Below are 15171 nucleotides of genomic sequence, written 5' to 3'. Positions count from 1 at the left end.
TCACAGAAACTTTATTTTCACACCCTCTGATAGAATTCCCCGGTCATTCGGAAAAAAAACCTTAGTCGATTTTTTTAACACACCCTAATATATTTATGTAACTATTAGTTTTATATTACTTCATATTTATATGAGTTTTAAATTAAATTTTGTATTTTAACACTTCAAATCTTAATACAACAAAAATTGAATACCATATATTTATATTAATCTACGTATATTATATAAATACAAAATTAAGTTGATTAATACCTACAGGATTATATTTTGTAAAAAAGTTTAAAAAAAAAAACAATTTTTTTAAGTAAAGAAACTAAAAGGTGAAAGAAAAAGACACGTGATTATTTATACTTGTAAAAAAAAATATCAAATAGTACAACACAAGAATGATATTATACTTTCCCTACTTTCGCCCAGCATTAATTTAACCGGAAGCTATAAATACCATACCCTAATACAAATAAAAAAAAATAAACTGTAAAATAACAAAAAATTTTAAATTCAACACGATGTTAACAACATTAATGTCTTAAAAAATATTATAATAAAATAATGAAGTTGTTATAAATACGGAATAAAAATAAAAAATTATAAATTTTAAATTAACATTAACATTGATGTTAATGATTAATTTTGTCTAGATAAAATAGATAACATACAGAATAGATCGAGTGTTAGTGTTTGTAATAGTACACGCTCTGATCTCGTCCGTGACTGGTACTACCATTCTCTGTTTCTCTCTTTCATTCTCTCTCTCTTTCAATCTTTACTTTATAAATTGTCCTTTATACATGATCATCATCAATGAAAAAAAAAAAAAAAAAAAAAAGAACAAGTATCTAACTCCATTTTGCCTATTAAAAAAATTTATTATACGTATATAAATATATATAAATATCAAAGTTTTATATTTAAAATTTAAGTTTAGGAAATTCCTTCTTAATTTAAATAAAGGACTTTTTCCATATATTAAATATAAAACGATGATATGAACAGGTAAACTTAACTCTTGGTCTCTTGTCTGTCTTGCTGAATAGAATTGTTGCTCATATCCTTTCCCCTACTCACTGACAGTAAAAACCCACTTCCCCAGACTACGAACGCTTTAAAACACTTTCTCAGTGTCTCGGTGGTCCCTGTATGCGAATGTCAGAATTACGCCCGTAAAAATAACTTGCAATTTATTATTTAATTTTTGTTATTTGAATTCAAAATTAATTGTGTTTGTGATTATTTTTAAATATTTTAAAAATTGTAAAAGTCATTATTAAATTTTTCAGTTAATTATTAATAAATTAATCATTTGTTTAAATATTCATTGTGCCTCGGGCGGATGTAAAAAATTATTAAACTATTCATTTACTTAACAATTAATATCGGTAAGTTTCATTGCAATTTTTTTTAATAGTAAAGAAATTATTGAAGTACATAAGAATTTATATTAATTAAATTTTTATATAAATTTTATTACGATCCTGAAGTTAGCAGACAATTAAAAATGTTTGGATTTTTTTTCTACAGATAAATTACAAAAAAAGAAAAAAACTAAAAATATGCACTTGTAGAAAATTAAACGCACTACAAGTGCAATTTTTTTAAATATTTTTTTTTTTTTTTTTTATAATTTATCGTTTTGCAAAGAACAAAATAATTATTAGACGTTGGCTAACTTCAGGATCATATTTTATTTGGTATTTAAATTTCTTCAAAGATTGCATTGTTTCGAATTCAAAAACTTCTAATTTAAAAAAATTTATAGTTGAAATGTGAATTTTAGAAAATAAAAATTATGATTTTGTCTTTCAATTTAAAAGAATTCAATATCAGTTTAAATTATGATCCTGCACTTAGTAGACAATTATCAATTTTCAAATTTTTTTTCAACAAATCAGTTACTCAAAAAAAAAAAAAATACAAATATGCACGTGTAAAAAATTTAAAAAGCTACAAGTACAATTAAAAAAAATTTTTTTTTATAATTTATCGTTTTTAAAAAAATTAAAAAATACTAGTTATCGGCTAACTTTAGTATTTTAAAATACGGAATCTTTTTTCTGTAATTAAGACCAATTTACTTAATCAGGTTGTATATGCCATCTTTTTCTTTTTACTGTTCATGATGTCGACACTATAAATTTATTTAAAATTTTTTAATAATTACTCCAATCAAATATAATAAATAAAATAAAAAATTTTCAGTTTTAAATATCAGTTTATTTTAACTTTTAAATAGTAATAATATAAATCATTTTAAAATTATATTAATTAATTATTACAATGCCATGTATTTAAAATTGTATGTTGTTAAATTACATAAAAGATTTTTTAAATTATAAGTATATACAATGAAAGTTATACAACGAATACTTTTAAAAAATCATATATTATTTTTTTAAATTTTGAAACTAGAAAATTATAGTTAAGAAATATGATAACTACATATGCAGAAAATTTAAATTTTTATTTCAAACAGAAAATTAAAAATATTAACATTTTATTGAAACATCAATCATTAAGGATTGTCAAAATTTTCCGTAGATAATTTAAAAGAATACGGAAAAATATTCATTTTTGTAACACACTCAAAATTTACGCTAATTAGCGCCTATAGTCGGCAGCTGAAAACATAAAACTTGACACAGTGGGTAATAAAGATACCTAGTCGTTCAATTAGTGACGTCAACCGTGAGAAAAATACTATTTTTTAGTCGCATGTACTGTAACTGGCCTGCAGAAAATGTCAAAGTGTCATCGAATAATCTTGTGACGATTTTTCATCATATTTGTTAGCGCCCTTTGTTACCTGCCGTCTATAGGCACTGATTAACACTTTTCGAGTGTTTCTTACAAAAACTAATGTGTGAATCTAGTACAACTCCGTATAAGACGCTCGTTATGTTGACAACCTCAGCTCCGGTTCGGTAGTGAATCGTTGAAACTTGCATTTTATACACAACCGCACTTGATATATAAAGTACTATTTATTATATAATAAGTATACTTAAATTTTTATGCCGCTAAAAATAGCAGGCATCCGAAACTTCCATGTTTCTTAACAAGTTACTCCAGATTAAACAAAAAAATTCACTCAATGATGGATGTATATCCCCGTATGAAAAAATAGTATATGGTTAAGATATATAAAATCATATATGTTTGCAGCAAAAAAATATATGATATATTATATTGTATATTATAAAAAATCATATAGAGATTTTCGCCGATTTAATATAAAATTATGTACAGCTGTAAATATGTGTATTCCATATATATAACTTATATGTTTTTTATATTAAGCTATGTATACATTTAGCTTATAATATATAGTATTGATATATTTCCTTTTATATTAAAAAAATATAAAATTTTTACTCGAAATGAAATATATGGTAGCATATAATTTATATTATGTATGCCACCACATATTTTCTTTCTTATACTTAAGTATATATTTTATTCGGCGTATGTATATGTATATGAGTATATTATATATTCGCTTCAAATTAACTAATTTTAAGAATTTTATCTGCAATTTAAAGAGTATATTAAAATTTAGATCTAATTTAATTGGAGTGGGTCATATGAATAAGAAACTTTTTTTCCATACACAATATAAATATATGCTTCAGATATATGATCAGAATATATTTTTCGTATATGATAGAAAGATATATTTTTATGTATGATAAAAATATAGTTTTTGTATATAACAAGAATATATATTTTCATATATGATGAAAATATATTTTTTGTATATGATTGACATATATATTTTATATATGCTAAACATATACGGACTCGTATATGATGAATATTATATTCTTTAATATAAAAAAAAATATATCGGAAAATATAGTTAAATTCGCCACATATATTTTCTGATATTTATCATATATTTTTATATATATTTTGACCATATATATTATTTTTATATGGGTCTGAATCGTTTTGAATTGTTTTTAATCATTTTGAATCGATTCATTTCATCAGAGACTTGTTATTAAAATAAATGATTAAAAATATGCGCAAAAAATTACTATAAGTTCTTCAGAAGAATTCGTAATAATTTTTTTCTGTCAATATTTACTTTTTCATCTAAAAGAAAACAATTTTGTTAATGTCTGTCACCTTCAACATCATAAATTTGAATTCCAATGTAAATATTTTTTTTTTTGTCCATTTTATCTACTTAAAAACAGAGATTATCAAATCATAAATTTCAAAGAATATAAGTGTATATATTAATATACTTTAAATTGAATAGTTGTGTCGATTGTAATTTGTCATTTAAAGTGAAGTTAGTATAAAAGAGCTTTAACGATTACAAGAGCTGACCGGTTTAACTAGGGGGCTCAAGTGTCTCGACCATAACCATATTTATTTAATATTTAAAATTATAACTTAAATTATATCGTTACTAATTATATTTTATACATAAAATAATAATTTAAATATAAAGTAGTATTGATAAGAATTATTAATCAAATAAAGACCCCAAATTTTTCAGCTGAAATAGATATTAATTGCCGATTAATGATTTTTAATAACGAGGTTATCGCTAATCTTTGACATTGAATTAAACTTAAAATAAAACAAAGTATGATTGAGACTATTCTTTTGGTAAAAATAAATATAGAGTGACTAGATAAATATTTCAAGGCAAGAATTTATAATTTATATATGTAGTCAAGAGAGAAAGTTCGGGCTCTGACCTGATCCGCCATTTTCTAATCGACCGCATCCGTTTGGAAAAATGCCGATTCCTTTCTCAACATCTTTCTCCAATTTCAATTAAGTTCTTTTTGCTTTGTTTTTGTAACTCCAATCAATAGGTTTTCTACATTAATTGATTTTAAATATTATCAATTCTAAATTTATTCAAATCATTTTTTTTTTTATTAATGCACTACTGATAATTAAAAAGTATTAATGTAACTGTTAATGACATTGAACCGGTATGAGATATCAAACATATAGAAAACTGGTTTTATTTTAAAATATTTTTTATTTATAAAATATAGATCAAAGATTTAATATAAATCGATATTTATAAAATACGAAATCTGTATATGGATTAAAAAAAGAAGAAAAATATAATTGTTTTATTATAAATTAAGAATCTAGTGGATTAGACAGTTTGTTTTGAAGGCTAAGAAAAGTTGCAGTGAAGCACTGAGTTATTTTACCTTGAATATTGTTAAGTAACGGTGTGATTAGCACTTGGAATTGAGAATAATATTCAAGTTGGAGATAAATATAAAACATTACTTACTAATAATTACAAAGTTCGTTAAAAATTTTTTCATTTATCGTTGTTTTTTTTTTTTTTTTTTTTTTTTTTTTTCATTTATATTGAGATGAGAAAATTGTCTCGATTTATGGCGATGATTTCGTTAATTAAATTTTTGAAAAATAATTTTATTTTTGTAATTAAATTACAACGCAATAAATTGTGTTACATTATTCATGATATTTTCTTTTTTATTTGTCCTTAAGCATCCATTCTAATATGAGTCATTACCAAGTTTCTTATTTAGTAACTGTTGTATCTAATGTAGCTGCTAACTAATTTGTTTTCTATATAAAAGTATCATTATGTAATTGGCTTTATATTTATTATCAATTAGACAATTGAATAAAACTTTTTTTCTATTTTTATTTACGGAAAAATTTTACGCAAGAGGTATATAAACCGAGGTTCGATTGTTTTTTTTTTCATCTGTACGGGTCTTTTTGAAGGAACGTGATAGGAATGAATTTTTATGATGTAGTTTGAAAAATAATATTTTCGGTTTTTTTCCATGCATATTGTATTTCTCCTTAATAGAATTAATAAATGTCGTAACACAATTGTATTGTAAAATGTCAAAAAACTACTTTTTATAAAAAAAAAAAAAATACATTCTTGATCCTAGAAATTTAATGGTGAATATGGAATAAATTTTTTTTGGCTGAAGAAATTACATACTTTTTTGTGGTGATTTTTTTTTTTTTTTGAAAAAGTTCACTTGTTACAATGTTAAAAAATTAATAAATTCTTTTATTAAAACTTCTGTCATTGAAACGAATAAAATACTCTTTTGGAGTGAAATTTTTTTTACAAATAATGGCTATAAAATAAATTGTAATTTTTTTAGTCAAACAAAATTATTAATAAATTTTCAATAAATTAATTTCTTAATTCAAGAATTTTTTTGATAAAAGTTATGTTTTTTCTCAGTGTAGATTTAAAAATAGTAGTTTATCTATCGAGTGCGATCGTGTTTAAGACACGAGTATGAAGATTGGTGCTCGAGCCGAAGGTGAGCGTCTTAGACTCGATTGTACTAGATAAATACATTAGTTTTTGTGACAGATATTTGAAATTTACTACATTTAGTGCCTATAAATGGCAGGTTATAAATCCGCGTTTATTTATTTGATAAGATTGTTTTGAGTATTTGTTGAAAATTAGCGAGAATTCAGTAAGTGGACGAATTAAAATGATGATAAATTTTGTCACAAGATGGCTCGTTAAGTTACTTCGATATTTTTTGGTCGTTTGCTATCGCACATGTAGCCAAAAAATATTTTTTGTTATACTCGCTCCAAAGGTTCAATTTTTGAGCGCTGGGTGGCGTCCGTAAAGGGTCTCTTTTTTAGAGACTCTACTATACCGTCTTTTTTTCACGGCCTAGGCCGTGAAGTTTTACCCCCTCCTTTTTTTTACGAACTTTTCGTGTACACCCAGATGAAATTGAGAGAGATCGTAAAAAAAAAAAGTCGCATTCTAGTGTACCGACCAATGAATTTGAGTAAAGTTTGAACTTAGTTACTATTGAGTGGCGCTAATTATTTCTCTGCTGGCAGTTTATTACGAAGCGGACCTAATGTTAATAAAACAATAACCACGCTATTTTATTAACCATAAATACACGATACAAGTAAATTATCAGCGTCTATTTTTAAAGCAAATAATACAAATTAGTCCACTATTTGTTTAAGAGATATCTATATTCACCTATGAGTGTGAATGTAGCAGACATCCCTCGCGGTTTTGAATCACCCTGGAAACACGGTGGAATCACGGCAGTTACACGGTGGGTTTTTTTATCATGTTATCACCATGATTCCACGGTGGTTACACGGTGTACCCACCGTGATTCCACGTACACCGCGTAATCACCGTGGATACACCGTGTATACACGGTGATAAAATGGCACAAACCCACCCTGTAAGCACCCTGGATCTACCACGATTCCACCGTGTTTCCACTCCCAGGGTGTTTCTAGGCTGATTCAAAACCGTCTGATATCAGACAAAATTAAAATTATAAATAAATAGAGTAAATAATTTTAAAAATGATATTTATAATAAATACACGTATTAATAATTGAATTTTTTTAAATTTAAATTTATTAATTATTTACTCTATTTATTAATAATTTAAAATTTGTCTAAAGTCTGCTACATTCACACTCATTTTCACCTTCAAGTGATAGAATGAAAAAAAAAACAATGTCATTATTTGCCTTCTATCCCTTAAAAGTTAAACTTATGGAGCGATAATAACAAAAAATATTGTACGTCATTCGGCCGTTTAGTGGCGATTTTGACAACGACTTTTTTTCGATATTCGCTTTAATGTTAGTGACGCGAATGTTCGAAAACGAGCGTAAATTTCCGTCATCGGCTACGCCTCGGACGTTAAAATTACGCCCGTTTCAAACTTTCCCGCCACAAACCTTAAGCTCATATCGAAATATCGTTGCTGTCAGAAAACTGCTACTTCACGGCCTTATGACGTAAATATCTATTTTGATCCGATAATGACGTCCTTTTTAAAACGATTAGGTATCTTTTTTACCAGCTGTATCTTATCTAATATTTTAACTGCCAGCTATAGGCGCTAAATGCCGTAGATTTCAAGTGTCTGTCACAAAAAAGAAGTTTTTAATTAAGTAAATATATTTATTTATACAGAAAAAAAGAATTTTTTGGCGTGAAAAATTTTACTTGCCTTAAGAAAATTTTTTCATGCTCTGAGAAATTTCTCGTGTTATGAATTAAAAATGAAAATTTTTCGAGGTGAGAAAAATTTTCTTGCGCCAAGAAATCCTTTCTTTCTGAGTAGTTTTAATTTTCACAATTAAGTAAATATAATTGAAATCTGCCAAAGTTACCAGATTACTTTAACTCTTCGAAATTTATTTAATAAAAATTTTTATTTACTTAATTTGAACTTCAATTTAATTTTGACTAGAAATTTTGATTCATAAAAATTGAAAAGATGTATATTTTTATTAATTCACCTAGAAAAGGTATTTGATAAAAATTCTAGTGTCATTATATGTAATACATATTAAAGTTTGTTATCAAATTTTAATTTAGACGTCAAATTTACTATATCCTGATTTCGTCTAATTTTTTTCATGAAACTAAAAAATTTTTCTTTAATTTCAAAATCTTTTTCATCCTAAAGAATTTCGAACCGCACTTTTTTAGCCTATTGATAGATGATATTTTTCTTTTAATCTTATTTCATAAAAACTAAATTTTTTTTTTGTACATTATTCATCTAAAAAAAAAAAAAATTCCAGATACACAGAAAAAAAGAATTTTTTGGCGCGAAAAATTCGTACTTGTCCTAAGAAAATTTTTTGAATTATAAATTAAAAATAAACATTTTCTTGGGGTGATGACAAGTTTTCTTGAGGTAAAAAAAAATTTCTTGTATCCATACTTTTTTCTAGTCCTAAAAAAATTATTGTTTTAAATTCGTAATGTAAAACATTTTTTCGCCAAGAAATCCTTTTTTTTCTGTGTAGAGTTAATCTTTTCCATACATTTCCTTGTAAAGATTGCAACTCTCAATCTATTAAACAATAAATTTTTAATTATATCAACATAAAATTTATGAAAAGTAAAAATTTCATGGCAAAAATTAATTTTTTTTTAAATTTGAATTATTATAAATTTTAAGTACTCACTAAATTAACTTTTAATAACATATTTCATTTACTGATACAGTTATACTAATGTTAATTATTAATAAATTATAAAAAAAAAATTACTAAAAGAAAGTATTTAATTAATTTCATTTAAAAAGTTAAGAAATTAGCCTTATTTTTCTTATTACAATATTTTAAATACATTTAAAAGGCGAAAAAAAATTATAAAAAGAAGTCATTAATTGTAAGTAGAAGAAATACATTTTTTTTCCTTTTTTTTTTTATAAAAGAACTTTGAACCATATAATAATTTCTGGTAACGTATAACAATAATAAGTTAAAAAATAAATAATTAAAAGGTTGTTGAGTTGGGAATGGAAATAAAAAATAAATTTATAAATTTAAAAGTTTATATATACATTTATGAATAGTATGAATGAAATATAATGCATATATGTAATTTTATTTGTGCATTACCTGTTGAATAGTCTCTGTACTCTTGTTAACGGTGTATGTTTCGCACGACACGACCAACTCACATGGCCGACCTCTTTGTTTTGTTTCTTTTTCCTCCGCATATCGTCGCCGATTTATTTTACATGCGATGTAATTAGTTAGAATTATGAGTTTATAATAATGAATACATTTAAATAAAATAAAATATTTAAAGAAACTTTTCCATTTAATTACAAAAAAAAATAAATAGAATTTTAATCGTACTATTAAAATTATTTTACTTTAATTCTTATTCTACTTTTTACTTGATTTAGTTTTTTTTTTTTTTATAGTTTATATAACGATGTAGATAGTGATAGAATTGACTCATGAATAGACTTAGATTTGTGCTTTATGGAATTGACCTAGTATGTATTGATCATTTAAATGGCACATTTTACAATAAGACTATTATAACTGTTAAAAGAGCAATTAAAAGTCATTTTAAGTTAATGTCAAGTTATTTTTTACAGTTTAATAATATATTTAAATCTAAAAAAAAAAACTTGAGTTAATTAAAAAATTGTTTCTATTAGTTCATTTTTTTTTAATTATGGATTTTACTACTGTTTTTCTAAATTTGTACTGAAACGTTAAAAATGTATATTTTTACTATCTTGACAATTTGTTTTTTATTTATATTTAGTAAATTTTATTGTGTGGATATGCAACAAAAATAATAATTCCATTAGTAAGCTTGACTATCTAGTTGATAAATACATTTTACTATCTAACATAGTAAATTTTACTTTATTAGATTGGAATTAAACAAAATTTAATTTTTATTGGCTTTTAACTTTTTGTTATTAATATGATAATTATTTCCGGGCTGTGTATTAGTGTTGGAGTCAATTTTTATATTTTAAAAATCATTTGGCTTCAGGAGGTTCGACCGAATCTAATGTAAAAAGGATTTTTCAACTTTAAGATTTGAAACTTAGTATACATTTATAGAAGTACTTTATCTATGTGTTCTCAAAATTTGAATATAACCCACGGTCTAGTTTTTTAGAAAAAAAATGTTTAAAAATTACGTTTTTAAAGTTCTTATACACATGCTTTTATGGCGGACAAGCTCCCGGCATGACTTATTTGATTATTTTCATTATTAACCTTCCAAGTTTAAGAAATAAAAAACCAAATGCCATAAACTTGAATATTTTTAGAATATGATAAAATTTTAACAATATAGTGTTACCGTTGTAATTATTTAAATGATTCCAGTTAAACTTTATTGTTTAATCTCGTTCATTGACAGAGATACATATTATAGAGGGTTTGGCAGCATCGCAAAAGCAGCTGAGAGAAAAAACAAACATAGAAATACATTAATAAGAGAGACAAGGTTAGAAAAAAATTTGTCCCGCTTAAATTTAAATATCGACGTGTACGAAGTTAGAACGCGCTGTTGCCAAATCTTTTTATTAAATCATATGAGTCAAAAATAACCAAGTCATTTTATTACTTTCTTTAATTAAAGAAGTAATAATCATTAATTTATGAATCCGTTATGTTATTATAAATTAAAATAATGAATTTTCATAGCTATTAGGAGAATTTAGCAAACAAAAAAATTCAAACACTACTTTGACTCACTAATTTCGGTCGAACCTCCTTATGAGTGCAAAATAGGATAAAGTATGATTCTTGTAGCAGGTCCCAAAGTCAATGGTAATGCATCCACTGTATTTTCTTTTGGCGGTTTGATATTAAAAAAAAAAAAAACCTGTAACTCTAATCTATTGACCTGTAACTCTAATGTATTGACCTGAAATCGATCATTTTTCTTCTATTTTTGAAGAAAAGAAGGCTTTAAAGAGCAAAGAGAAATAAAGCCAACATATATTCGCTTGCAGCGGGTCCTAAAGTTTATGGTAGCCCGGTCAGACAAAAAAAACATAAATTTAATTTGTTTTTTGCTTAAATTTAATTCAACTAAGCCAAAACCAAGTCAAATTTGAGTTCTTTGGCTTAAATGGATACCAAGTAGGTCAAGCTTGCCGAAAACAAGTCAAAAATGAATGAAAAACATGTTTGTTGTTGACTAACTTGACCTTCTTGGTATTCATTCAAGTCAAAAAAGTCGAATTTAACTTTATTTCGGCTTAGTATACTCAAATTGAATTATTTTTTTGACCCAGGAGTGCGTCAACTGTATTCTATTTCGGTGGTTTGATATTTTCAAAAAATACCTATCGCTTGAAATGATTCAAAATTGGTAATTGTTCTTCTAGTTAGTCTCTGCCCTTGGATTCTGTCCTTAATCGGTTAGTAGTTTGATGTCTCCTTTGAACAAAGGTCTCTGAATTTCTAATATATATTTTTATATGCTATCTATACCAATTGTTAGTTAGGTTTATCTTTCTGCTTTTGAAACATTACAACTGTTGAGTAATTTGTTGATTGCTGAACGGAGTGAATTCGGATTGCATTAAAATCTGTAGTCACTCCAAATTCACTCCCAATTTTTTACAGTGTACAATATTTAAAACAGTAACTTGTGCATATCGTATAATATTTAATACATACTTTTTAATAGTTAATTTATATATATATATATATATATATATATATATATATATATATATATATATATATATATATATATATATATATACTTACAGAACAAAACTCATTTAAACGTATAATGAAGGGTACTACTCAGTGTTTAGTAATATTTTAACTAAAATCTTTTAAATATTATAATATTTACAAGACTCACTTACTCGTGAAAAAAAATTGAATGAATTTATAATTAATTATTTATTTTTTAGGTGATTGATAAATAACTAAGTATGAGGAATTCAACGCTATTAAAATGGGCCCAAACAACAAACAATAAAAATCAATCAAGTAAAAATGGAGGTAATTTTAATTTATTATAATTAACATAAAAATCGAGTAAATATTTACTGTAAAAATATAAATACATATTTTACTAATTAATGAAATTTTGAATTAGGCACTAATAGAAATTGGATTCATCCACCGGATGCTCTTCAGAAAGGTCATATAGCATACCTAGTCAAGGTAAAAAAAATTTTATGAAATATATTTTTTATTATTTATTGTATACTATTCATAAGATATATTTGCTGATATATAACATAAATTCCTTGAATAAAAAATAAAAATAATTTACGAAAGATGTTTTGTCCCACTTCTCACAATTGTAAAAACATTCGTGAAAGCAATCAGTGTGTCATGAATATAAAAATAACAATAGCTATAACACATAATATTTACATGAAAAAAAAAATTATAAATACGTATGAGAATTTTTCTTGACCTCGTGTTAAATTTAATAGTTATAGTATTTTTAATTTAAAAAATATAAATAATAATTTTAACCAATACGGCTGTCCAATTTCAAAACAAATCCGACTAGAATTTTTCATAAGGGCCTGCCAAGGTCCTTATCAGGTTAACCTCATTTCAAATAAGGTCCAGATCAGGATATCCTGACGAGAAACTGATATGGATGTAACGCTTAAGACCCATGAGACCCTTATCAAGATTACCTTATCAGGCCCTAACCAGGACATCCTCACAAAATCCTTATCAGGGTTACCTCATTAGTAATTATTTAGAAAAAAATCTTAAATTGTGAAAAAAAAATAAGAAAATTTAAATTCGATCCGGAATGTGATCTATTGTATTAAAAGTAATACTTAGAGAATGTTAACATGTTAATTATTGATCTTGTGAGTGTAGATATTATATCCATTATAATATCAAAGAATAATTAGTGAAGAAGTAAAAAACCCGTGTTGCAATGATTGACGTAATTTTTATGTAATATTATTTTGTACTTTGTTTAATTTTTAGCCTGTAAATAAAATTTTTAAAGGGATTAGATAACTTTTTTATTAATAAGGATATCCTCATATGGTCCTGGTAAGGAACACGTCAGGTTCACCTGATGAAAAATCGAATTTTTTCCGAGTAAAGAAATCCAAGTGTGGTCCTAATAAAGGATACGTCAGGTTAACTGGATGGCAAGGAACTTTTTTTTGAATTAGGATATCCTGATGAAGTCCTGATAAGAAACTCATTAGATTTGCCCTAATAAAGCAAACCTAATATTAACCTGACAAGGTCCTTGCGGTACTTTAAGCAAATCAGGAAAAAATTCTAGTCGAGCAGTAAAGGAAAAATTTTTCAAAATCGATTTTTTAGTATTTTTAGTTCCAGAAGAGTCTCGTAGACATGATTCAATTCATATTTCAAAAAGATCAAAAACCAAAAGATTTAGCGTATTTGAGTCCTCAGAACCATAGTACTTCCTTAAGTACTCCGCTTTGCCCCCCCCCTACCCCTATAATTAGTTTTTAAATACGATGAATTTCATAGCAAGGCTTTAATAAACTCCAAATTATCAAAAACTAATTAAGGTTTTTAAAAAAAAAGCTTGTACTTTATTTTAAAAATTCTGGAATTAAAATCCAACGCAAAATATTATAATTTTTAATTATGTGAATAAATCAGTAGTTATGTAAAACTTATAAATTTTATTAAATTTCCATGACAATTATCCTTGAAAATCGTAAAATTTCGGACAATATATAAGACAACTATATTATGCGTTATTAATAATTACATTTTTAATTTAAAAAAATTTTTTTTTGTAGTATTTAGGAAGTACAGAAGTAGATCAACCTAAAGGAATAGAAGTAGTGAAAGAAGCAATATGCAAATTAAAATTTAATCAGCAGCTACGTAAAAGTGAGGGTACTAAGACACCAAAAGTTGAATTAACTATAAGTATTGACGGTGTTGCTATACAAGAGCCAAAAACAAAAACAACACCAAAGGTAAATAATTTAATAAAATAATTTAAAGCACTGCTGTTGGTTTTAAAACTACTGTTCAGAATTTAATAGAATTTAGTATATTAGTAAATAATGCAAAGAAAAAGATCCAATTAACTTTTTCAAGAACTACAAGGAATCAATATATTCGATGAATGCTGTGATTTAGTATAAAGCTCAATATTTAATGGCAAATCGAAAGTTTACTGGTACTTTGTAGCTCTTCAAAATTTTTTTCATTTTTTTCTTATTATGGTCTACTAACATGTTAAATTTCATTTAATTCCAAAGATGGAATTCTAAAATCGACAGTAATATACTGTAAAAAATTTGAGGAGTGAGTGCGAAGCGGAAGATTTTTTTATTTATTTAATTCACTTGGAGTGAACTTTACTCCGAAAGAGATTTTACTTTAACATTAAAACTTCAGATTGAAGTGGCTGTGGATTAAAATAAAGTTCATATCATTCCGCTGAAAAAAAAAAACTCTCTATTCATTTCGTATAGGAAGTGATTTTTTCATTAAGACTCCGAAACTCCGAGTAACAGAATGAATTCAAATTGAAATAACATCCGCATTCACTCCAAATTCACTCTCGATTTATTACAGTGTACTTGCACACATATGTATATATATTAGGCTGATTCACAAAAATCGACTACTATTTTTTTCTCGAAACCCCTTATTAAATTGTCGCCGGGAGGTGAAATAAGATGCTTGTTAAAAGATAAATTGTTAATGTTAATATTTAAAGGTCGCTCATCGCAATTTTCTATTTCCCATTTAAATATCATGAGAAAAAAAATTTTAAGTGTAGACATTTTACCTCGGCAATGAATCATTATACAGATAAGCTCAGGATATACTTTACAAAAAAAGTCTCATCATTTTTTGATAAATTCATTCGTTTAAAAGTCAGTAAAGCTTAAAGTC

The 15171-nt window shown here is 25.5% G+C and overlaps 1 protein-coding gene across 2 annotated transcripts in view; it reads left to right on the top strand.

Annotated features, from left to right (window-relative positions):
• Nucleotides 1-15171, top strand: part of LOC103575062 (PTB domain-containing engulfment adapter protein 1) — a 31816-nt gene that overhangs the window by 7357 nt on the left and 9288 nt on the right. The window contains exons 1-4 of one of the 2 annotated variants that reach the window (XM_053743238.1): nt 1132-1379; nt 12201-12291; nt 12389-12456; nt 14058-14240. In XM_053743238.1, the coding sequence (XP_053599213.1) occupies nt 12222-12291; nt 12389-12456; nt 14058-14240 (321 nt within the window). In that variant the 5' untranslated portion in view covers nt 1132-1379; nt 12201-12221. Of the gene's footprint in view, nt 1-1131; nt 1380-12200; nt 12292-12388; nt 12457-14057; nt 14241-15171 lie in introns of those variants that run through there. The other variant, XM_014444053.2, reaches the window with a different exon arrangement.

This window comes from Microplitis demolitor, chromosome 2 (assembly GCF_026212275.2).
Source record: "Microplitis demolitor isolate Queensland-Clemson2020A chromosome 2, iyMicDemo2.1a, whole genome shotgun sequence".
Lineage (NCBI taxonomy): Eukaryota > Metazoa > Arthropoda > Insecta > Hymenoptera > Braconidae > Microplitis > Microplitis demolitor.
This window is presented reverse-complemented; position numbering and strand designations above follow the sequence as displayed.